This window comes from Plecotus auritus (assembly GCF_963455305.1).
Source record: "Plecotus auritus genome assembly, chromosome: 13".
Taxonomy (NCBI): domain Eukaryota; kingdom Metazoa; phylum Chordata; class Mammalia; order Chiroptera; family Vespertilionidae; genus Plecotus; species Plecotus auritus.
The window spans coordinates 5778364-5801753 of NC_137779.1; the positions used below are offsets into that span (position 1 = coordinate 5778364).

General features: G+C 49.4%; 1 protein-coding gene across 1 annotated transcript; it reads right to left on the reverse strand.

Moving 5' to 3' along the window:
• Positions 1-1393: 1393 nt before the first annotated feature.
• On the reverse strand, positions 1394-15525 carry UNC119B (unc-119 lipid binding chaperone B). The gene is made up of 5 exons (XM_080650326.1): positions 15264-15525; positions 11510-11623; positions 8363-8474; positions 8068-8240; positions 1394-5995 (listed from the first exon to the last, which is right to left on the reverse strand). The coding sequence occupies exons 1-5, from the start codon at positions 15505-15507 to the stop codon at positions 5883-5885; spliced, it is 756 nt and encodes a 251-aa protein (XP_080506452.1). The 5' UTR covers positions 15508-15525; the 3' UTR covers positions 1394-5882.
• Between the last annotated feature and the right edge of the window lie 7865 nt (positions 15526-23390).

Here is a 23390-nt window from a genome sequence, read left to right on the forward strand (position 1 = left end):
GCTAACCTACTGGTCCCAGCGCCTACCCCCTGGTGGTCAGTGCCCATCATAGCGAGTGTTTGAGCTGCCTTCGCATATAATTAGCATATTACACTTAGATTGGTTGAACAGATGACCAGACACTTAGAATATTAGGCTTTTATTATATACGATATTATACAGGATGGTTTTAAATCCTCACCTGAGTATATGTTTTTATTGCTTTGAGAGAAAAACATCAATGTGAGATGTAACCTGACTAGAGATTGAACACACAACCTGGTATGTGCCCTGATTAGGAAGTGAATCTGCAACCGTTTGGTGTTGTTCCAACCAACTCAGCCACCTGGCCAGGGCCTCTATTGTTTATTTTAAAAAATTTTTGTCTTCTGCCAAGACCTTGCTCTAATTCCTGGAGATCAATCAAAAGATACAGCAAAGTCCTTAATGTGTTACCTTCCATTTAAGAGAAATGCTTCAATTTAAAAGCAAGCCCCTCGCCCACAGCCTTCCCTTCCCCCTCTTCTCCCGAAGCGAGTTACCTTTGCCTTCCTCTCTCCTAAGCTCCCAGGGCCAAATGCAGGACTGCCTTTGGCAAATGCTCTGAGGTCTTCCTCACCTTCCCACTCCCCCCGACCACCAGCCCCGTGTGGAGGAAAAGAGGGAACGCAGAGGAACAAGTGAGGGGCGTTTGTGGACAGAGGCCAATGATGGCTTCGGGTGTCCCAGACCATCTAAACCAGACTTAAAAAAAATTTATTTTTATTGATTTCAGAGAGGAAGGGAAAGGGAGAGATAGAAACAACAATGATGAGAATTATTGATTGGCTGCCTCCTGCACACCCCACACTGGGGGGCTGGGCCTGCAACCTGGGCATGTGACCTGACCGGGAATCGAACTGTGACCTCCTGTCATACATTGATGCTCAACCACTGAGCCACACTGGCCAGGCTAAATCAGACTTATTTTAAAATTGACTCATTTGTGACCTTAAACATGGATATATATTTTATATTAAACGTGTAGTTTTTCCAACAGAGACAGAAATCAAACACTGGTTGCAAGGGGCTGGAGTGGAAGGAGAGAGCTGGCCATGAACACCAGACACTTGAGGGAACTTTCTGGGGTGATGGGAATGCCCTGTATCATGATTGTATCAAACTGTACTCCTAAATGAGGTGAATTTTACTATAGTTAAAGCACACCTTAACTTTTAAGTATGTATATAAATTTTTATTTCTCAAAGGCCCCCCAACAAAATAAAGCAAAAATATTCAACCTAAAGCCCAATATGGTTCCCCAATCACCCTAGAAACCAGCTATGCTCAAACTGTTTACAGAAAGGCCACCCCCGCCCCATACCTGCTCCCTCCAGCAACACAAGGAGCGCAGCCAGGAGACAAGAGGGCACATATACTGTGAAAATCTTTATTTCTGTCTCTTGTGGCAAAATAACATTTTATACAAATTGGTCACCTAGTTTACTTTGGACACAAAGACAATAAAAACTGGAATGGGGGAGATGTGCCAGCCCCTCCCCCAGGAGGCCGTTGCCACCCACCAACCCCTGCTCCACTGTAATCATGTGTGACAGAAAGGCGGTGATCAAACACGCCGCGTGGAGGAGACGCAGCGGGACTCCTGGAATGAATGTGCTGGAGAACACACATCGAGGACACTGGGCCACAGCGAGGAGGAGCTGAGGCTCGCCCGCCCTCTCAGGAGCACACGGTGCCTTTCCCTCCCCCTCCTCCCCCTCCTCCCCCCGGCCCGTTACCTTGGCCTTTCCCTCCTAAGCTCCAAGGGCCCTTCTGCCTCTGTAACTTGTTTCCTAAGCCCACGCAGTCCAGCTGGCTCACGTGTACTTTCTCTTGTAATTTGAAGAAAAAAAAATTTTTTTGACATGAAGTATGACCCCACCTGGCAGTGCATCGTGGGAAGGAACTTCGGTAGTTACGTGACACATGAAACCAAACACTTCATCTACTTCTACCTGGGCCAAGTGGCCATTCTTCTGTTCAAATCTGGTTAAAAGCATGGACTGTCCCACACACCCAGTGATCCATCCAAAAGTAAGGATTGCAGCCTAAATTCCAAATTCTAGAGACTGAAAATCTTCAGCCTTGCCTAAAGGAACACCTTGATCTTGAACCTTTATTGTGATGTTTCAAACAGGGCATTCTCTGTACTCATTTGTTGTGGTTATAAAACAATTAGCAAAACAGAAAAAAATACAAACTGGAATGAGGATCTCAAGTGAAGGTAAGCGGAGGAAGGACAGATCAGATCACTGATGTTGCTTATATTCTGTGAAAAATAGATTTACCGGGGAAAGCAGACTGTCCAACGTCAATGACTTTACATGACCCTTGTAAAACAGGTAAACCCACCTCCGCCAGACCCTCTGTGGCAAAGACGGCCCATTGCGGGGAATGTAACGTGATGGCTCCGACCAGGCTCTGCAGGCTCAGCAGCACCCTCTGTGTCAGGAATCCTCACGCACTGGCAAGGCGTCTGTGCTATGATTTCTAGCACAGACAGTCCCCAGACCCCACCCCTTCCGATGGCCACCAGAAGGGTCCTTTACAGGGGAAAGGGAGTACCCGGGGGGCCCACCAGCTGGCAGGACACACTAAGGCAGGACTCACCTTGTTGGTACATTGGACACAGCCTAGCATGTCCTCTCACAAATGAGTTCCACTTCCAACTGGAAAAGTAGGTTGAAGATTCCCCAGTCCCTGCCATTTCAAGGATCGCCAGTCTACGGTTAGACCCAACATTCCGAAGTCCTGCCCTTATTTGGGAATCAGATGCCCGAAGACGATGGTGTCTTCAGGAAGCCGGGCGGCCCCTGAAAACGGCCTTCTCTGCCAGGTGCCTGAGCTAACGCCTACGGCGAGGGCAGCCAGAACCAGGTCCTCTGGGGCACAGACTAAGACAAAGCGGGTCTTCGTTGGAGAAGCTGGAAGCGCATCCTAGCCCAAAGGCTTCGGGGAAAAGAGAGGCTCCCCCAGAGATTCCGAGGCAGAGGGACAAGGGCAAGACAGGAGAGGCAGGCCCCGCGGCACCAGGTGGGCCGCCAGCCCCCAGGGAGGTGCTGTTTCTCCATTGCCAGCTGTCTCTCCATTGCCAGCTCTGAAGAGAGAGCATGCAGGGGCTTTTTTGTTGTTGTTGTTAATTCCTCTCCAAAGGGTATTTCCCCCCATTGATTTTTAAAGAGTGTGGAAGGGAGGGGGAGAGACACAGAGAGAGAAATATCGATGTGAGAGGGACAAATCAATTGGTTGCCTCCTGCACACGCCCTGAGACCAGGGCTGGGGATCAAGCCTGCCACGAGGTACATGCCCTGGACTGGAATTGAATCTGGGACCCTTCAGTCCTCGGGCCAACGCTCTACCCACTGAACCACACCAGCCAGGCTGCAGGGCTGTTTTCCTCCCTCGTATGACCCACAGATAACGGCATCCTCCCACGTATGACCCACAGATAACGGCATCAACAGTCCAGGTTCCTCACTAGCGTTGGCCTCCAGCCCTGATCCAACTTCTGACTGGTTCAGACACTTTCAGAGAAAGTATGGCTTCCAATTCTCTGCCCAATTCAGGAACAAAAACTTGAACTTCAAACTCACCCTGGTTAACACCCAGAGTGGTGATGCTTCTCAAGATTCCCTGAGCAGGGGACCCAAGAAACCAGTCTGAGGTACAGAGCACCAGACCTCCGGGCACAGAGGATGGCCAACCCTGTCCTACTGGGCAGTTTGAGCACTTGGCCTCAAAATGGTCTCCAGGGAGATAAGGCAAGCTAGTGGGGAAGAGGACGCAGCGCTATTCAAGCCTGAGTGCCTGCCCCTCTGCCTGCTGGCCCTCCTCCTCGCAAAGCTAACACTGCGGCTAAGAGCCCATCGCATACAAGACCCAGTCTGCCCCGGGACACATTTCCAAGGCGCCCTCTACTGAGCAGAGCTCTGGGCACTCCAGAAACCACATCCTGACGCCAATGAAACATCAAACGGTAGGAACCCTCCTGATCGGGGGTTGTCACAGACGGGGCTTCTGAAGCTCGACAGGCACGAGGTGCTAGCGGAGCCACGATGAGGGCAAGAGGCAGGGCTGCTGTCCGCCTGCAGGCGGGTGGGGGAGCGAGGGCGCAGCAGCCTCCTCAGCAGCGTGTGGGGCAGAGCCCACGTAAGGCACCTGGGTTTGTATCCGCTCCAGTGCTGAGACTTCCCGGTCTGCAGGGTGCTGGACCTCCCTTCCCTCATTGGTCGGACCCAGTGCTGGCACACAGGGCTAACCCAGGGCTTTCTCGGTGAGAAAGCGTCAGCATCTGGCACAGCCCAGACTCTGGCCTGGTACATAGCACCACGCCGAGGCTCAAGACCACTCACACTCTAGAATCCAAACGGGAGCCACACTGGTCCATGAACACACAGGGGCTTCTGTGGCCCAGCGCAGCCCTTCCTTCCCTGGCCCCTCGGCCTTCCTCCCCAGCGCTTTGGGAAACAGCTCTCCTGTCAGTCACTGTGTCAGTGACAGTGACTATTACCACATACCTGGGACCTCCCTACAGCGCCTTCCCATCAGTGCTAAAGCCTGGCCACAGCAAGTCTCACAGCACCTAACGTCACCCACAGTCAGACAACCACAGGGAGCGAAGGAGGCGAGTCCATCCGATAAAGGCCTGAGGATCAAAGTAGCAGGATGTGCAAGGAAGCTTTTCTGAGAACACATCCCTCTGGAACAGGCGAAACAGGCGGAGAGGCCTCACACCCAAAAAGGTTCCAAGGACCAGATTTGCATTACTTAGATCTGACCTGCCTGGATGGTTCCAGAAACAACTTCAGCAGAAAGGCAGACAGAAAAACCCTAAGTAAGAAGACCGCAGAGTTTAGAGGCAAATCCCCATCCAAAGCCAGTCCTCCAGGCCATGCCGAGCAGGAAATCCAATGCGGCCTGTAGCGGCGGCTGGTTAGTGACTGTACCAGCCTCACGTGAGCCAGAGGAGCCCAGGAGCCTGAGCTGTGCTGTCAGAAGTCTAACTGCACGTCACCAGACATCCCATCAGCCTCCCAAAAGGAAGCCTGGAAACAGCACTCAGTGAGGCCTGCTCTGCCTCAGGACAGATACTTCCAAAGCGAAACCGACACGTTCCGTTTCAGAAGGTACTCGAGTCAGGAGCCAGCAGCAGGGCAAGCTCCTCTCCGCTCCAGAATGAGGGCAGAAGGCACTGCCAGCTGACACCTTGCTGGGTCCCGGGAGGACTGCCTGGGACCTTGCAGGTCAGACAGGTAAGCAGGCCTCTCCACACAATGGGCCTTGCGGTGTGGCAGCCTCACCAGCCCTCGAGCCTCACCTCTTGGCGCCATTCCTCCCCTCCACCCCCTTTCAAGTTTCTTTCCATTTGGTTTGTTTATAACTATGCACAGGCTGAGGTCAGACTGTGCCGATGACAACCCCAGAAATAAGAGAAGACGCCGGAAGAGGCTGACCTCGCAGCTTCTCACAGCACCCAGGACCCTGCAGAAGGCTTGAACCTGCAGGGCGCCAGAGCCTCCTCGCCCGGGCACAGCCCTGCCAGAGACCCAGGCTCGTCAGGACAACCACTAGGCAGCTATGACTACATGAAAATAATCTCTTTTTTAATCTGGACTTGAGGAACCTTATCCTAATCTTCACTATATAGGACCTCTGACCTAAAGGGCAGGGGAAAAGAGGGAAGAGAAAATACTGGGGAAGGAAACACAGCACTGCTTGGCACCTCTCTCGAAGCACCGGAAACTGCCTCCCAGCCGTGGCTTCCTGGGGCCAGGTCCCAGGTGCGTGACATCCAGCAGCTTTGACCACTTCCAGGTGCCAGGACCATGGCGGCAGCAAAGCACTCCCGTCCAGTCCCATGGCGGTTACTGGCCTCCGTTATAGGCATAGTCAGCCTTGTTGTGCATTATCAGCTTGTTGTCAACAAAGTAGAAGCTGTCAGAACGGGTCTCGTAGGGATTTTCAATCATCAGACGAACTGCAAGTTAGGGAAAGCAAAAAAGACTTAATGTGTGAGTCTGCCCATGAGCTAGCTGCCAAAAAACTTAGCATCCCTGCTACAATGCATAAGCTGGTCCTTCCGGAAAATATGAGTGCCCTCTCCCAGAATAACGAGGTCAGAACAGGGGAGCCAGCCCTTGAGAGGGGGAGAACTGGGGACCACAGAGGCCTCAAAACGGAACCTGAGACCCACTGCACATACGATGCACTCAACTCGCTGACAGGCCCTGCCGGGTCACCCAGCCCGAGTCTGGGTCGGCGCCCAGGAGAATGTGCCTACCCTCCTGCCAACATGGACCACAGCACCTTATTTACTCAGTGCCTCTCTGCTCCCCTAGACATTCTGGTCCAAATACAAAAAGCTGTGCCTCCTGAGGCCACTGCCCACGGGCACCCCTGGCAACCAGAGAAACCCTAGGTGAGGTGAGAGCAGGGGCATGAAGGGCAAGGAGCCCCCTCCAGAGACGGCTCGGTGTTAACCTGGAAACAATGCAGCCAAAGGCCTGTCTGTCCCGGGATCCAGATCTCAACCTTGTTTGTTCAGCAGCTGCCCAGACCTCTTTCCCATGCTGGAGGTAAGCCCCCACAGTCACTCCTCCGGCCGCCTGGAGGAACGACTGCAGCTATTCTGAGTCTTCGGGAGGAAATGTCCGAAACAGTAACCCTGACTGGGTGAGCTTCTTTGGACCCACCCGACCAAAGTTCCTTGGCTTATATGCAGAATGCTGGCCGCCTCACTTTCCGCTTATTGACTCAAGAGGAAAAGTTATGGTAAAACTTGAAAAGCTACACATAATCTCTTCTTACAAGTAGCTATGGATTCCAGCCCATCTGAGGGAAAGGGCTTCAAGCTAGGATCAGAGGCTGTCCTCGACCCCCGCTCACATCCCAGCAGTCCTCCTCCTCCCCGGGAACAGCACTGCCACACGAGTAAAGAGTACCTGGCTGTCAGAATATGACAATTTTAGGCGCCTTCAGATTCTGAGAGAACTAGTCAGTATAAGTAGATCCTTCCCCACAAGCCAAGTAAATCCCACTATTCACAGGACCCCACGCACACCCTCATTGTTCCAGGGCCATTGTCTCTATTTTCTAACAGAGGATGCGAACTGAGAGGTGACCGAAGTCACAGAACGGAAAAGGCCTGTTCTTCCCCTCGGAGGTCCACCTCTTCTCTTGCCTCGCCTCTGTCTCTCTGGGGCCTTCCCCAGTTCCTCCTCCACACAGCTACAGGATTTCTCTTCCGGAGACACTGCTTCCGCCTCGTCACTCCTGCTCCAAAACCTGAAACCTGTAACAGCTCCCTATCTCCTATGGCTCTATTTTAACAGTTTATCTAATCCAGTGGTCGGCAAACTGCGGCTCGCGAGCCACATGCGGCTCTTTGGCCCCTTGAGTGTGGCTCTTCCACAAAATACCACGGCCTGGGCGAGTCTATTTTGAAGAAGTGGCGTTAGACGAAGTTTAAGTTTTAAAAATTTGGCTCTCAAAAGAAATTTCAATCGTTGTACTGTTGATATTTGGCTCTGTTGACTAATGAGTTTGCCAACCACTGATCTAATCAATCTTCTACTTGCAGAAACTGAGCAAGAGGAGGTCCTGAGACCTATGGTTCTATTTAGCCCCCAGCTTCACGTCTAGCTGTGGTTAAGGAAAAAGTGAGAGTGCCGAGCAGATGAGTACCACAGTGGGATCCACGACTAACAGTGGATAGGAGAGGCGCTTCATCTACTCAGAGTCCATCCGAGTCCGGGGATTGTCACGGGCCTCCTCTTACCTCCCTCCGCCACTCCCTTCCCCACAGCAGGGGTGGGAAAGGGGCGGCCTGTGTTATTAAACCTCCCAAGCTCCCAAGCGGGCAGTGTCCGAGTTTGAAACATGAGATCGGAGCAGCAGGAAATGAGAAGCCTGAGGTCAAATGAGTAGAGATGGCTGCATCCTGTCACTGTTTCCCTCCTCTGCCAAATGCGGGCACTGGACCAGATGGATTTCAGGGTTGTTCCTTCTGGCCCCAAAACCCGGAATGCCGTACAAGTCAGGGATACGTACTGACATCCTCAGAAAGCTGGGGAAACTCGTAGATATGTTCACAAGTGTTCCTGCTGCTGGGGATGCAGAAGCCGAAATCAAAGTCAAAGTTTTTCAGCAAGCACTCCCGGAAATAGTGCCGTTCGATCATCCGGAAGTTTGACACAGGTTTGTCTCCCACGGTGAACTCCACCCTGCAAAATAAATCTCTGTGAGCCCTCATCTGTCCCCTCCCTCCTCTAAAGCCAACCCAACTGAGACCACTCTTCTCTGGAAACAAGCAGAACGCCCTCCCTCCGGAAATGCTGGTACTCACGTAGCCCCGACTGTCCGGAGGCGGAGAAATGCTGGTGTGAACTGATAGCGGACAAAGCGTCCTGCACTGACATCCACATCTCCACCTGCCTCCTCCTCCTCCTCCTCTTGGTCTGAAAGCGGACACAGAATCTTGAGCACATCATCTCAGCACCTCCAGTCCAAATAGTACAATCAACAGTACCAACGCCAGCAGCAGGATGGCCGATCCTTACTGCGCACCTGGCACATGCCAGTCCTGGGCTGAAGGCTGCTGAGCCCTGTGAGGAGTTACTATTACCATCAGAAGCTCAGGCTCAGAGAAGTTAGTAACATGTCCAAAACCCCACCAAACAGTAAATGAGGGCACAGGGATTTGAATCCAGGTCCGTCTGACTGAAGGCCTGTTGACCAAGTTGATGTGCCAGCCACTAACCAAAAGAATGAGGTTGCAAAAGTTGAAACTAGTCAAAAGGCTCCTTCAGAGAACGCAAAAATTTCTGACAGGCAGCAAAGACACACTCCTAGAAGGATTCTATGAAGTGGAATATTTGGAAATATTCTATTTCCAAAGCCTACAGCCTTGGAGCACTGTACTTCCTGGGACTGATCCTATTCCAGGCCCAACACCGACCACCTGGGAAAGGGAGAAGCAGACTGGCAGTGAACCAACGTGTGGGACCTCAATGAGGTAATGATGCTCTCTGGTCTAGTCCATTCCTGAACCCAGGAAATGAAAGATTTGTAAAATGAATCAGAAAGCCATCCTAATGTGAACAAAGAGATAGTTCCCTCTAGTGCCACCCAGTGTCCAGCAAAGATATTTTCTCTAGGTCTAGGTCCATGGTTGGCAAACTGCGGCTCGCGAGCCACATGCAGCTCTTTGGCCCCTTGAGTGTGGCTCTTCCACAAAATACCAAGGCCTGGGCGAGTCTATTTTGAAGAAGTGGCGTTAGAAAAAGTTTAAAAAATTTGGCTCTCAAAAGAAATTTCAATCGTTGTACTGTTGATATTTGGCTCTGTGGTGTTGACTAATGAGTTTGCCGACCACTGGGACTCTAGGCTGAACATAGGTGCAACATTAGAGAAGACGTGTAGCATCAAACACCTCTGGCTGTGACAAGCCCAAGAGCAATTGGGCAACCAGTCTGAGTAGAATTCGTACTCAAAGACTCTAGCTCTCACCATAAGATTCCAAGAGAGTCAAGCAGCCTTGGCCAGCATGCTCAGTGGTTAGAGCGATGGCCCGCACACTGAAAAGTCTCCGGTTCAATTCCCGGTCAAGGGCATGTACCTGGGTTGCAGGTTCCCTGCCTCAGTCAGGCAGGTGTGGGAGGCCACCAATTGATGTGGCTCTCTCATATCGATGTTTCTCTCTCTCCTCTACTCACTCTCTCTCTCTCTCTCTCTCTATCTCTCCCCCTCCCGCCCTCCGTTCCACTCTCTAGAATCAATGGAAAAAATATCCTTGGGTGAGGATTAACAGAAAAGCAAAAAAACCAGAGTCAGACCAAATCTTCTCAGGGATTCCAACTCCTCAGAATCAGTGCTCCTGGAGGGAACAGCCTCAGGGTGAGCCTGGTCTAAGTCAATGAAGACCCTTAGAGGTAGAGACTGGAGAGGGTGAAAAGCCAAGTGTATCTGCAGTATCTGCCGCTGACATTCTTGAGACGGCTCAGTTTCCCATTGCAATGACTCCTCTGAGCCCAGTCTAGTTCAAATCCGCACACGTGAGTCGTCCCAGGATCCCTGAAACATCCTAAGTATAAGGCATGTGGTAAGGGATGTGAACTCCCCAGCCCAGGACACCAGCTGGCCCTGGCCCTCCCAAACAAGCTTAGCACCCACAAGCTTGAGCCTTCTGGTGCCTTGATCAGTACCAGACTATGGCAGCATAAAAATACTGGGTGGGTGCTGGGGGGTGGGAGTGCCAGGGAGAGGTCAATGGGGGAAAAGGGAGACATAGTAATACTTTAAACCAGTGGTCGGCAAACTCATTAGTCAACAGAGCCAAATATCAACAGTACAACGATTGAAATTTCTTTTGAGAGCCAAATTTTTAAAACTTAAACTTCTTCTAACGCCACTTCTTCAAAATAGACTCGCCCAGGCCGTGGTATTTTGTGGAAGAGCCACACTCAAAGGGCCAAACAGCCGCATGTGGCTCACGAGCTGCAGTTTGCCGACCACGGCTTTAAACAATAAAGAATTAAAGGAAAAAAAAATGAAAAGAGCCAAGACAGAGACAAAAAAATACTGGGAAAGGTGAGGAGACCAGGACTCTAACCTTGACTATGCTACTAACCCGAGATGGACTTTCTCAGGAAAGTCTCTGGACTTACCAAATTTACAGGCCCTTTCTGATGAGCAAGCCAGATGAGAAAAGCTTTGCAGAAAGACTACACAGACCATGCTGATCCTCTGAAGGGTTATCTGTGCTGGTGTTCTAACAACCAACTCCAGGGGGAGCTAAATCTCCAGTGTTGTGCTCCAAAGACAGTGTGGTCCCCCGGCCAGAACTGAATCACCCTGAAACTGTATCACAGCACAGGAAGCTCTGTTCAAGGCTAAGTTAAAGAACCCCAAGGAGATGAGTTCATAGGCCTGGGCTTTCTGTTCATCCAGAAAATGGTGGAGATTGAAATCCAAACTAGGACTTACTGGGAAATATGAGACACTGTTTAAAGAAAAGAGAGTGAGAAGCCAGGTGAACTGCCTCATGGTCTGGACCAGAATCATCAGTATCACCCTTCTAGAGTATCCCTAAGACTCAAGGCTCAAGTGAGCTTTTCTCATTAGAGTTCAATTTCAAGGATTCCTTTCCTAAGGGGAGGCAATGTGGTAAGATGAAAGAGCGTAAGACTTTAGAAAAGTCACTTGGGAATTCAGGGCCTCAGTTTCCTCATTTGTAAAACGGGAACAATAACCCCTCCCAGAGGTTGAGGGTTACATGAGCTGGGATAAACAGACAGCAGAACACAGGAACCAGCACAAACACCGCTCTCCACTCAGCGTCACACCAGCATGCCCCGCAGGCCCGGCTTCGGGAGGAGGTCATGGGAGTGGGACACACGGGAGCCCGAGACGCAGGATGCAAAGGCCACAACAACTCAAGCTCCAAAAGCCTCTGCTCCAGCTGCCAAGCGACCATGGCCACACAGCGGCTTACCTGGAACACAGGGCTTAGCGATCTCAAAGAGCACCGTGCCTGTCTCCAAATCTCGAATTTTGAAGCGGGTGAAATCAATACTGTAGATGTTGTCTTCGGGTTTACACAAATAATCTGAAAGTGAGAGAGACCACGCCATTAAGTAAGTCTCCAAAACTAGCATGCATTTCTCAAGTTTTGAGGTAAACTCAAGTTTTTTCTTACACAGTTCGCTTAAAATATACACAAAAACTTACGTTATAAGCAAAAGTTGTGGGTGGAGAGAACTGGGGAATCCAAGGGGGAAAAAAAGACCACGGACTTGTTGTGGATGAAAGATTACTGCAACATTTTTAGAAGCAGGAATAAAAGGAGATTTCTTTGTAAACACCTCAAAAATGGCCTCCAGACCGTTTCTTCATGATCAACTTGGATGCCCCAAAAGGGAAGAATTTTTGTTTTCTTTTTTCCATTGATTTTTTATTTTTTTTTTTTGAGAGAGAGTGGAAGGGAGGGAAAGAGGGAGAGAGAAATATCGATGTGAAAGAGACACATCAATTGGTTGCCTCCCGCATAATCCCCGACCGGGGCCCTAATCGAACTTGCAACCCAGGTACACCATGCTCTTGACTGGGATTCGAACCTGTGACCCTTTGGTGTACCGGGTGACACCAACTACTGAGAACACTGGTCAGGGCGGGCAGAATTTTTTTTTTTTCAATATATATATATTTTTTTAATATATATTTTATTGACTTTTTACAGAGAGGAAGGGAGAGGGATAAAGAGTTAGAAACATCAGTGAGAGAGAAACATCGATCAGCTGCCTCTTGCACACCTCCCATTGGGGATGTGCCCGCAACCAAGGTACATGCCCTTGACCGGAATCGAACCTGGGACCCTTCAGTCCGCAGGCCGACGCTCTATCCACTGAGCCAAACCGGTTAGGGCGGGCAGAATTTTTTTTTTTAAACTTCATTTTGAAACACTTATGGCTAACATAGTGCTTATTTACTGAAGTATCAAAGCAGAGACCAGCAAATTTTTCTTTAAAGGGCCAGATCACAAATGATTTAGGCTTTGCAGCCATTCAGTCTCTGTCACAACTACTCAACTCTCACTGGAGCACAAAGCAGCAGCAGACACGAAAATGGACGAGCATGGCTGTGTTCTAACAAAACTATTTATGGACAGATACATGAATTTGATATAACCATGTGTTGCAAGATGGTATTCCTCCCACCCCCAACTATTTCAAAATGGAAGAACCATTCTTAACTTGTACCAAGTCAGGTGGCGGCCACACCTGCACAGGCAGCAGGACAGACTTGGTGGTGAGGGTTTTAGGCCCAAGTGAAGAAGAGCCCACAACAACGGAGCAGCTAATCAAACCAGCACCTATTGATCATAGAAAATGTCACAGATTTCTTTCTTCGATAGCTCCTCACAGCGTCTTCACAGCTCCTTCTGTCACTTTATTTTATCTCCCCTGCGTGTGTGACTTGTTTCATGTTTTACCAGCTGCCTCTCCGATAAGATGGCAAACTTGAGAGCTACTGATTATTCTGTAACTCCTAAGAAGGCTGAGATTAGTTCTGCACTTTTAGCAGGTACTCAATAGCAGGTCTGTTGCTGAATGGAACAGACTTGAAGAGTAACAAGCGCTGGCTGGGGTCGAGGGGTCAATTCCCAGTCAGGGCACATACCTAGGTTGTGAGTTTGGTCCCGTCAAGGTGCGCACAGTAGGCAACAGATCAATGTTCTCCCTCACATCAATGTTTCTCTCTCTTTCTTCTGTCCCTCTCTCTAAAATCAATGAAAATATATCCCCGGGCCCTAGCCGGTTTGGCTCAGTGATAGAGCGTCGGCCTGCTGACCGAAGGGTCCTGGGTTCGATTCCGGTCAAGGGCATGTACTTTGGTTGCAGACTCCTCCCCGGTCCTGGCCCCGGCCCGTGTCGGGGCTGGTGCAGGAGGCAATCTGTCACATCGTTATTTCTCTCTGTCTTTCCCTTTCTCTTCCACTCTCTCTAAAAATCAATGGAAAAATATCCTTGGGTGAGGATATATATCAGGTGGACTTAAAAAAAAACACAACAGGCCCTAGCTGGTTTGGCTCAGTTCATAGAGCATCGGCCTTTGGACTGAAGGGTCACATGCTCGATTCCAGTCAAGGGCACAGGCCTGGGTTGCAGGCTCGATCCCCAGTAGGGGGTGTGCAGAAGGCAGCCGATCAATGATTGTCTCTCATCATTGATGTTTCTCTCTCTCTCTCCCTTCCTCTCTGAAATCAATAAAAATATATTATAAATAAATAAAATAAAAAAACACAACAGTAACCAAATCCAGAGGTTACCAAGCTCTGACCCCTGGCTTTCTCCAGTAAGCTGCAGAGCACCAATCCCAAGCTCCTACACAGGACCTGAGTGCCCCCCAAAGAATGCTGCTTTGGGCCAGGTATTAGGATGGCCTATTTCACTCTTGATATCAGGATAAAGCATGAGGTTAGAAAGACCAGGTGACTTCTGTACCTTCAGATCCCAAATAAAACTGGGTCAGAACAGAAGCAGCTTTCTCACAATGTTTCAAAGAATGTGAACAGACCTTCTAAGAAACACTCAGGTACACAAAGGACAGTCCCAACTCAAACAGTGATGAAGAATGGGGACATCAAACTATCCATAATCAAACGGAACTCTTTTAGGAGATGGGAATTCCCTTTTATACAGTCTGGACCAAGGCCCACCCCACCTCAACGCCCATCCCCAAATCACTGGAGCTGCCACCTGCTCCCTGAGGTACACCTGAGCAGCCCGGGGCTGACAAGTAAAGCAATTCAGCAGATAACACTGTCAGCAGGAGACCCATCAGGGAGAGCTGGGGTTGCAGGGGGATGGGCCGGCAGGCAGGGCCTAACTAGGGGACTGTAAATTCTTGGGGGGGGCAAAGAGGGGGCGGAAGAACAGCAAGAGAAAGGACAAGTCAAGGTTTGGCTTGGAAGCAAAACGGAGGCGATCCAGGTTTGGGTTTGGGCAATATATCTTTCCCCACCTCCCTTTTATCAATGAAAAAGTGTAGGATGGCTGCATTTTATGCCAAAAAGGCAGTTCTGAAACCCTGCCATACTTCTTAATTCACTCGAACAAGTGTCAAAAGTAGGATTCACATTTCAGATTTTGCACATAAACTGAAACTTTATTTTCTTTATGTGGCACTATTTTAAATTTGCATGAAATGCCACGGCCACGCGTTTGAAGAAGGCAGAGCCACCTGCACACAAAGGGGCGACGCTTGGGACCAGAGGGGGCAGGGGGCCAGGGCGGGCTGGAAAGGGTGGAGGGAAACGCCGAGAAACGGGTAGGGGTCAGGACTGCAGGAGCGGCGACAGACGGACGGGGTGAGGGGCTGAGCAGGAACATCACTGATGGCTGGGGGCTTCCAGGATGAGGGGCAGCGGGCCCACGTACCAGGGTCGGGAGGATCCGGTTAAACGAAGGGGACCCCACCCAGCCAAGTCCAGCTGAGGACCGAACGGCCCGGCCTGAGGGCCTGAGGGCCAGCGGGCACGGGGCAGCCCGGTGGGGCCGGTCTCGGGGGAAGGCAGTTAAGCACGGGGGGACCCCTTCCCAGCCACGTCGCGGGGACTGATGGAGCGCAGGCCCGGCCCGCGGAGTTGGGGCAGCGCGGCCCGGCCGGAGAGGAAGGGAGGGCGAGCGGACTCCGCTGCAGGGCCCGCGTGTCGGCGCGAGGGGAGGGCGCGGCCGCCCGGCACTCACTCTCCGTGACCCGGCCGAGGCGCAGGACGTGCTCGGGCCGGATGGCGTCCAGGGCCAGCAGCTCCTGCTCCGTAACCGCTGCCCCGATGCCGTCGTCGGCCGCGTGGTGGGGCGCCTGCCGCCGCGCCTTGAGCCGGTTCAGGACGCCGCCGCCCGCCTTCTTCTTCTCCTCCTTGCCAGCCACCAGCCCCCGGGGCCCAGCCGTCGAGCCCGCGCCCGCCGCTTTCGGGTTCGACCCGCTCATCGCTCCGGCGCCAAGATGGCCGCCGCCTCCGCAGCGCCGTAACTATGGAGAGGGGGCGTGGCCGCAGCACCTGGGGGCGTGGCCGAAGCCCTGGGCAGGGGGCGGGGGGCGGGGCCGGCGGGCCGGCCCTTCCCCAGTCCTGTTCCAGCCAAGTGGTGGGCCCTAGGCGTGTCTGGAAATTTAGTACCCCCATACTCTATTGGGACCCCAAAGGTACCCCAAGTGTTTTTTAAAATACCTCGTACGGTCAAATGACTGTCATATAAATTGTGGACCAGGCGAAAATCTGGAGAAAATGGCTTTTAATCTGCACCACACAAGGTAAGTTAAAAGTGCTATGCTAAAGCAGCTTTCCATTACACTGTCATTCCTAAACCCTTGGAGCTGGGCACTGGCTGGGCTACAGGAAATATAAAATGAATGAGGTTAGGGGTTTGCGTCGGCCTTATTCACCACTATTTTGGGTAGTCTAGCTATAGACCAACACACTTGGTAGGTCCCCTAATAGTGATTATTGATTGGATGAATGAGTGAATGAGGGAAGGAAAGCCTGGACAGTACCCTGCTATGCAGGAGCTCCCAGTTTGTTGGGAAGACTGTGAAGTACGTGATTCATTACGTGGCCCTTCCTCTTGACCAGCACAGTAGGTGTGGATGAACCAGAGGACAACAGAGTGCTGACTGCTGGAGGGCACATACAGCAAAGGCGCTACCGGAGTACGCAGGCGCGGTCTGGGGGTCAGGGAGAGGCGTCACTGGTGACTTCTGCAGGAACCTTGGAAGTTAACCGTGATTCCTTCCACCAATTGGAGAAGATGGGTTGGGATGAGGGGAAGGCTGCCTTTCTATACCCCACGTGGCTCCTTCTCTAGGGATTCTGGATCCACACTCTTCTGTGTTGGAGGCGTGGGCCTGATGCAGCCTGTCAGCTAGGCCTGATTTCACCTCTCAGACAGGCCAGAGTGAAACTCTCCCCTCTCCCCATGGTCAGCCTCAAGACTTGTGGAGCCCTTCTCACCTGATGGGAGGGGCTTGGGAGGGGTTGACAGGCCTAGCCTGGTTCTTGGACAAAATCCAAACCTGACTCCACCCCGGTTGCCCAGCTTGGCGGGACAGTATGTGGCCAAGTTCCTATCTGAATGCTGTCCTGTCTTTGGGAGATTACCACCGGGTGGCACTAACCAAACCATTCAGAGAAATTTTAATAGATGTGTACAAAGAATAAAAGTCTTTCCCTTTGCAAACAACTCTTTTTAAACCACTCGCAGTGAGTGGTTACTGAAGAATCTCCAGAACTTTTAGTATGCTACTTGATTGTGAATCACCAAGAGGGGTTTTCACAGACAGCCACTTCCCACTCACGTGCTCACTGGATTTTTGTTCTCAGGGCACCAGGACTAGAGTTACCGGGACCTCAGCTTTTCTCTTTCTAGGAATAACAAATGTATTAACCCCTTTACTTGCCATTCCACATCCAAGAACTTAGCCTACATGTAAGCACTAAGATTTTTTTACTGCAGGACCATTTGTAACATTTTTAAAAATTACGAAGGCTCTGGCTGGTGTTGCTCAGTGGCTAGAGTGTCATCCTGCAAGCCAGAGGGTCCCGGGTTTGATTCCTGGTCAAGGGCACATACCTCAGTTGCAGGTTCATTCCTGGTCCTGTTGCGGTGCATGTGGGAGTCAACCAATCAATGTGTCTCTCACATCAATGCTTCTCTCTCTCTCTTTCCCTCCCTCCTTTCAGCTCTCTCTAAAAATCAATGGAAAAAATATCCTTGGATGAGGATTAACAAAAATAAAAATAAGAAATTACCATAAACTACAGTTGCATTCATGTTATGCAGCTATTAAAAAGAATGAGATACAACTATATGGACTAGCATGGAGAGATCTCAAAGATATATTAAGACGGTCAGGAAAATAGAATCCCATTTGTTTAAAACAAAAGGTATATAAATATATAGATGTGCATTTGTAACTGCAATGGAAGGTGTTTAGATATAAAGGGTTAACCATGGTTCCTTCTGGGAAGGGACTAAAAGGGGATTTATTCACCTATGTCACTATTTAGAGCTACTTCTGTACTATTTTATCACAACAAGCATATGATCAAGGGCTGCTTGTGTATTTATATAAAAAGAATCTTAGGATCTATTTCTGGAAGGCTGAGGCTAAGCAAAGTAGCCTTATTTTCTCTTAAAATTAAAAGCAACCTCAATCTAAATCACTTTTTTTTTTCTGTTAAATAAATACTGCCATATAAGGGACTTGGGGTCTCTCTAGTCACTACCTATGAATTGTGGTTAAAAAGAAAAGACTATGTCTTTAGGAAAGCAGAAAACACAAAAAAGAAAAATATACATTTATATATCCTCTTTTTAAAAAGGAGTAGGAAAAATTAGGACCGTAGCTTCTAATCTCCCTAAGATATATCAAAAGCCTCTTTTTAAATAAGTTTTTTTATTTTTATTTATTTATTTATTTTTTAAAATATATTTTATTGCTTTTTTTTTTTTTTTTTTTTTTTTTTTTTTTTTTTAACAGAGAGGAAGGGAGAGGGATAGAGAGTTAGAAACATCGATGAGAGAGAAACATCGATCAGCTGCCTCCTGCACACCTCCTACTGGGGATGTGCCTGCAACCAAGGTACATGCCCTTGACCGGAATCGAACCTGGGACCCTTTAGTCCACAGGCCGATGCTCTATCCACTGAGCTAAACCGGTTAGGGCTAAATAAGTTTTTTTAATGTGGTACTTAATCATTTGATAAAATTGTTGACAGAGATAATCTGGAAGACAAATTATATATGTTTCAAATTTATAGAGAAACAAAGATTTTAAAATAATGCAAAAAAAATGTTTTTTAAAAAGTACATAAACTGCCCAGCCAGCCTGGCTCGGTGCTTGAGCATCAACCTATGATCCAGGAGGCTGGGTTTGATTCCCAGTCAGGGCACAAGCCCAGGCTGTGGGCTCAATCCCCAGTAAGGCATGCAGGAAGCAGCCGATCAATGATTTTCATTATTGGTGTTTCTATCTCTCTCCCTCCTTTCTCTAAAATCAATAAAAAATATATTTAAAAAGAAAAAAAAAAAGCCCGGCCAGCGTGGCTCTGTGGTTGAGCATTGACCTATGAACCAGGAGGTCACAGGTTCGATTCCCGGTCAGGGCACATGCCCGGTTGTGGGCTCCATCGCCCAGTGTGGCGTGTGCAGGGGACAGCCGATCCATGGTTCTCTCTCATCATTGATGTTTCTCTCTCCCTCTTCCTTCCTCTCTGAAATCAATAAAATGTATTTATTTTTTTTTTTTTTCTCATTCAGATTGGTTTTATTTATTTATTTATTTATTTATTTATTTATTTTTAAATAAATCTTTATTCAGATTATTACAATTATTTCTCCTTTTTTCCCCCATAGTTCCCCTCCACCCATTTCCCACCCCACCTTCTGCCCTTACCTACCCCCCACTGTCCTCATCCATAGGTGTATGATTTTTGTCCAGTCTCTTTATGAGCCCCCCCATACCCCTTTCCCCCTGAGAATTATCAGTCCACTCCCTTTCTATGCCCCTGATTCTATTATATTCACCAGATTATTCTGTTCCTCAGGTTTTTAATTCACTTGATCTTTAGGTTCACTTGTTGATAGATATGTATTTGTTGTTCATAATTTTTATCTTTCCTTTTTTCTTCTTCCTCTTCTTTAAGAATACCTTTCAGCATTTCATATAATACTGGTTTGGTGGTGATGAACTCCTTTAGCTTTTTCTTGTCTGTGAAACTCTTTATCTGCCCTTCAATTCTGAATGATAGCTTTGCTGGGTGGAGTAATCTTGGTTGTAGGTTCTTGCTATTCATCACATTGAAAATTTCTTGCCACTCCCGTCTGGCCTGCATAGTTTCTATTGAAAAGTCAGCTGACAGTCGTATGGGTGCTCCCTTGTAGGTAACTAACTGTTTTTCTCTTGCTGCTTTTAATATTCTCTCTTTGTCTTTTGCTCTTGGCATTTTAATTATGATGTGTCTTGGTGTAGTCCTCTTTGGATTCCTTTTGTTTGGGGTTCTGTGGGCTTCCTGGACTTGTAAGTCTATTTCTTTCACCAGGTGGGGGAAGTTTTCGGTCATTATTTCTTCAAATAGGTTTTCAGTATCTTGCTCTCTCTCTTCTTCTGGCACCCCCATAATTCTGATGTTGGTACTCTTGAAGTTGTCCCAGAGTCTTCTTACATTATCTTCAACTTTTTGGATTTTTTTTTTTGCTTTTTGCTTTTTCAGTTGAGTGTTTTTTGCTTCTTTGTATTTCAATTCTTTGACTTGATTTTTGTGTTCCTCTTGTCTGTTTTTGGGTCTCTGTATAATATTTTTTATTTCAGTCAGTGTATGTTTAATTTCTAGTTGGTCCTTTTTCATCTCTTCGAGGGTCTCGTTATATTTATCGGCCTTTTCTAGGATATTCTTAAAAAGCCTTATAACCGTGGTTTTGAATTCTATATCCAGTCGTTTGTTTTCCTCCATTTCTTTTGTTTGTGATCTGATTCTTAGACGCCGCATTTTCACTGCTTCCCTGAGTTGGTAGATTTGTGTGTTAGGTTTCCAATTTGGCCCAGTGGGTCTGCCTCCCCAGTTAACCTGAGGTGGACACTCTTGGTGCACCCCTTTGTGAACTGTGTGTACAGCCTTGTTGTAATTAAGTCTTTATTGTTGTTGGTATCACTGGGAAGAATTGACCTCCAGGCCAGTTGGCTGTAAGGATCAGCTGTGTCTATGCTGGGAGAAGTCCGGTGCTGGAGACAGCCTAATAGGATTAGACTTGCCAAATTGCAATAGCCTCTGTGCTCAGCTTGGATGGGGTGGGGTCTCAGTCTTGGCTTCCCGTCAGCGTTGCCCTTGCGCGCACGTGTGTGCCTTCAGTCCTCTGCCTTCCCGGCTCCCGATTCTCCGCCCGAGAGTCCAGACTCCCCCCACAAGAGTGTGGGTCCCCAGGGGCTCGCCTGGAACTGGGGTTCACTGCAGTCAGAACTGGGGCTCACTTCAGTCAGAACTGAGGTTCAGTGCCGTCAGGAGCCTCTCACTCCCTTCCGCTAGGGAAAGCCTGTGGCAGCCTCCGCAGCCTTTGTGCGCACTGGTGCGAGCGGACTTTCAGTCCTCCGCCTTCCCCGGCTCCCGAGTGTCCGCCTGAGAGTCCAGACTCCCCCCACAAGAGCGTGGGTCCCCAGGGGCTCGCCCGGAACAGGGGTTCAGTGCAGTCAGAACTGGGGTTCAGTGCGGTCGGGGGCTCCCTTCCCCCTTCCGCCAGAGAAAGTCAGCCAGGCTCTCAGCCGCCCTTCCTCTCCGCGCGCACAAAGACCCTTTGCCGTACCTCCAATTCTCTGTGAGCTTTTCTCTATCCTTCTAGTTGTAGAATTTTCACTCAGTCAGCTTTCCTGTGGTTCTGGATGGTGTCCGTTCTGTCTTTTAGTTGTAGTTTTGAAATTGTTGTGCGAGGCAGCAGTTTAGGTGTTTACCTATGCCGCCATCTTGGTTGTTTTTTTTTTGTTTTTTTTTTCAATAAAATGTATTTAAAAAGAAAAAAAAAGCACATATACTAATACCCCATTTGAAGGAAAAAGGGAAATTGAGATTTACCATCTATATATATAAAAGCCCAAGCCACTGTTAGGACCAAATGACTGGTCGCTATGACATGCACTGACCACCAGGGGGCAGACGCTCAACACAGGAGCTGCCACCTGGTGGTCGGTGCACTCCCACAGCAGGAGCACCGCTCAGCCAGAAGCCGGGCTCACAGCTGGCGAGTGCAGCTGTGGCGGTGGGAGCCTCTCCCGCCTCCGTGGTCTTGCCAGGCACAGTGGGGGCCGGGATGAGCGGCAGTGGAGCTGTACCGGCCCCGGCTGTGGCTCCTCCCCGGCTGCCTGCTGCTTCAGCACTGCTATATCCCTCAGGGGGATGTCTGACTGCCAGGTTTTGGCCGATCCCTGGCCTGTGGGGATCTGACATCCCCGAGGGGTCCCAGATTACGAGAGGGTGCAGGCCAGGCTGAGGGACTCCACCCGTGCACAAATTCGTGCACCAGGCCTCTAGTATTAAATAATAGCCCCAAGGTTTCCCTGGGCTGAATCTGGGAGGACTGGAGTAGAAAGCCTGGCTTCCCTCCCACCCCGCTGGGTGCTCTGCGAGTCCCTCTCCTTCACTGCCTGCTTTCTCACTGAGAGCTGTGACAGTGCCTGTGTTCCAGGGCAGTCAGGCAGTCTGCCTCAGATCAGGCCAGGCAGGTGGGGCCCAGAGCTGGTGCAGCCAAGGTAAGCAAGATATCAGAGGGCTTTTTTTCTGCAGAGGCTGAGAAGTTCAGTCCTCCTTCCTACCGCCTCCCTGAAGGTGGCATGCATCGCATCAGTGAGTCCCGGCTGGGACTGAAGGCATGCCTTGTAGTCTGGGACTGAGAGCTAATAATTTCCCTAGTACCCATGTCACTTCTTTCGCTGGCTGAGGGCTATTTTGTAAAAGCATGGATTTATTATTTATATCCCATCTGTTTCCAAAAGGGCTTCTGGCATATTCCAAAGTCATATAGCACAAGATTGGTGAGTGAAAATTCATGTAGCCTTGTCAAAGTACTTTCAAAATTTTTAAAGCATATACTGTTTGATCCAGTAATTCCTTAATGGAATTCTAAAGAAACTTGCACATGTGCACAATAAATGTTTAAATATATATATATATGTGTGTGTGTGTGTGTGTGTGTGTGTGTGTGTATGTGTGTGTGTGTGTGTGTGTATGTACATAGATATAAAAATACATATAAAACAAAAGATACACACCAAACTGTCACCTGTATTGTCCTCTAGGGAACAGAGCAGTAGGAATGAGAAAGATGAGTTTTTACATTTTGCACACCATATAATTTTTAAAATGTACTTATGTATTCTATTTATTTATTATTTTTAAAAATGTTTTTATTGACTTCAGAGAGAGGAAGGGAGAGGGAGAGAGAGAAACATCAGTGATGAGAATCATTGATTGGCTGCCTCCTGCACATCCCCTACTGGGGATCCAGCCCACAACCTGGACATGTGCCCTGACAAGGAATCGAACCATGACCTCCTGGTTCAAGGATCGACACTCAACCACTGAGCCACACCGGCTGGGCTATTTATACATTTTATATCACTAAGTCTTCTTTTAAATTATTATTTTTATTTTAAATCTTTATTGTTGAGAGTATTACAGATGTTCCTTTTTCCCCCCATTGTCCCCCTGCACTAGGTTCCTGCCCCACCTCAGGCCTTCACCACCCTATTGTCTCTGTCCATAGGTAAAATATATCCTATATAATAAAAGGGTTATATGCAAATTGACAAATGGCAAAACGACCGGTCGCTATGCCATGCACTGACCACCAGGGGGCAGACACTCAACGCAGGAGCTGCCCCCAGCCTGCAGGCCCCGATCGGGCAATTGGGGGCCTGCTGGCCAACCTCTCAGTCCCTCCCCCTGGCCAGCAGGCTCCGATCGCCTGATGGTGAATGGGGAACTGGGGGTGGGTGGCAGTGGGGGACAGAGCCAGCAAGCGGACAGGAACTGTCAACCTCTTGGTTCCTCCCCACCACCCCCCCCTCCCGGCCGACAGGCTCCAATTTTACGATGGCGAACGGGGAACTGGGGGTGGGTGGCAGTGGGGAGCAGGGCCAGCTCCTGGCAGCCAGGGAAGATGGCCCTGAATGCAGACCAGGCTTAGGGACCATATTCATGCATGAATTTCGTGTGCCGTGCCTCTAGTATGCATAAGATCTCTGGTTAATTTCTTCTCACCCCCACTACCTCCCTCCCGAGATTCGTCAGTCTGTTCCATGTTTCCATGCCTCTGAGTCTATTTTATTCA

Bases quoted from the DNA above. Each gene is read 5' to 3' on its own strand.
- UNC119B (XM_080650326.1), bottom strand. From the start codon at position 15,507: ATGAGCGGGTCGAACCCGAAAGCGGCGGGCGCGGGCTCGACGGCTGGG. The intron at 8,241-8,362 runs GTGAGTACCAGC...TTTATTTTGCAG, and splicing joins CTCCGGACAGTCGGGGCTAC to GGTGGAGTTCACCGTGGGAG. The intron at 5,996-8,067 runs GTACGTATCCCT...CCTAACTTGCAG, and splicing joins CCAGCTTTCTGAGGATGTCA to TTCGTCTGATGATTGAAAAT.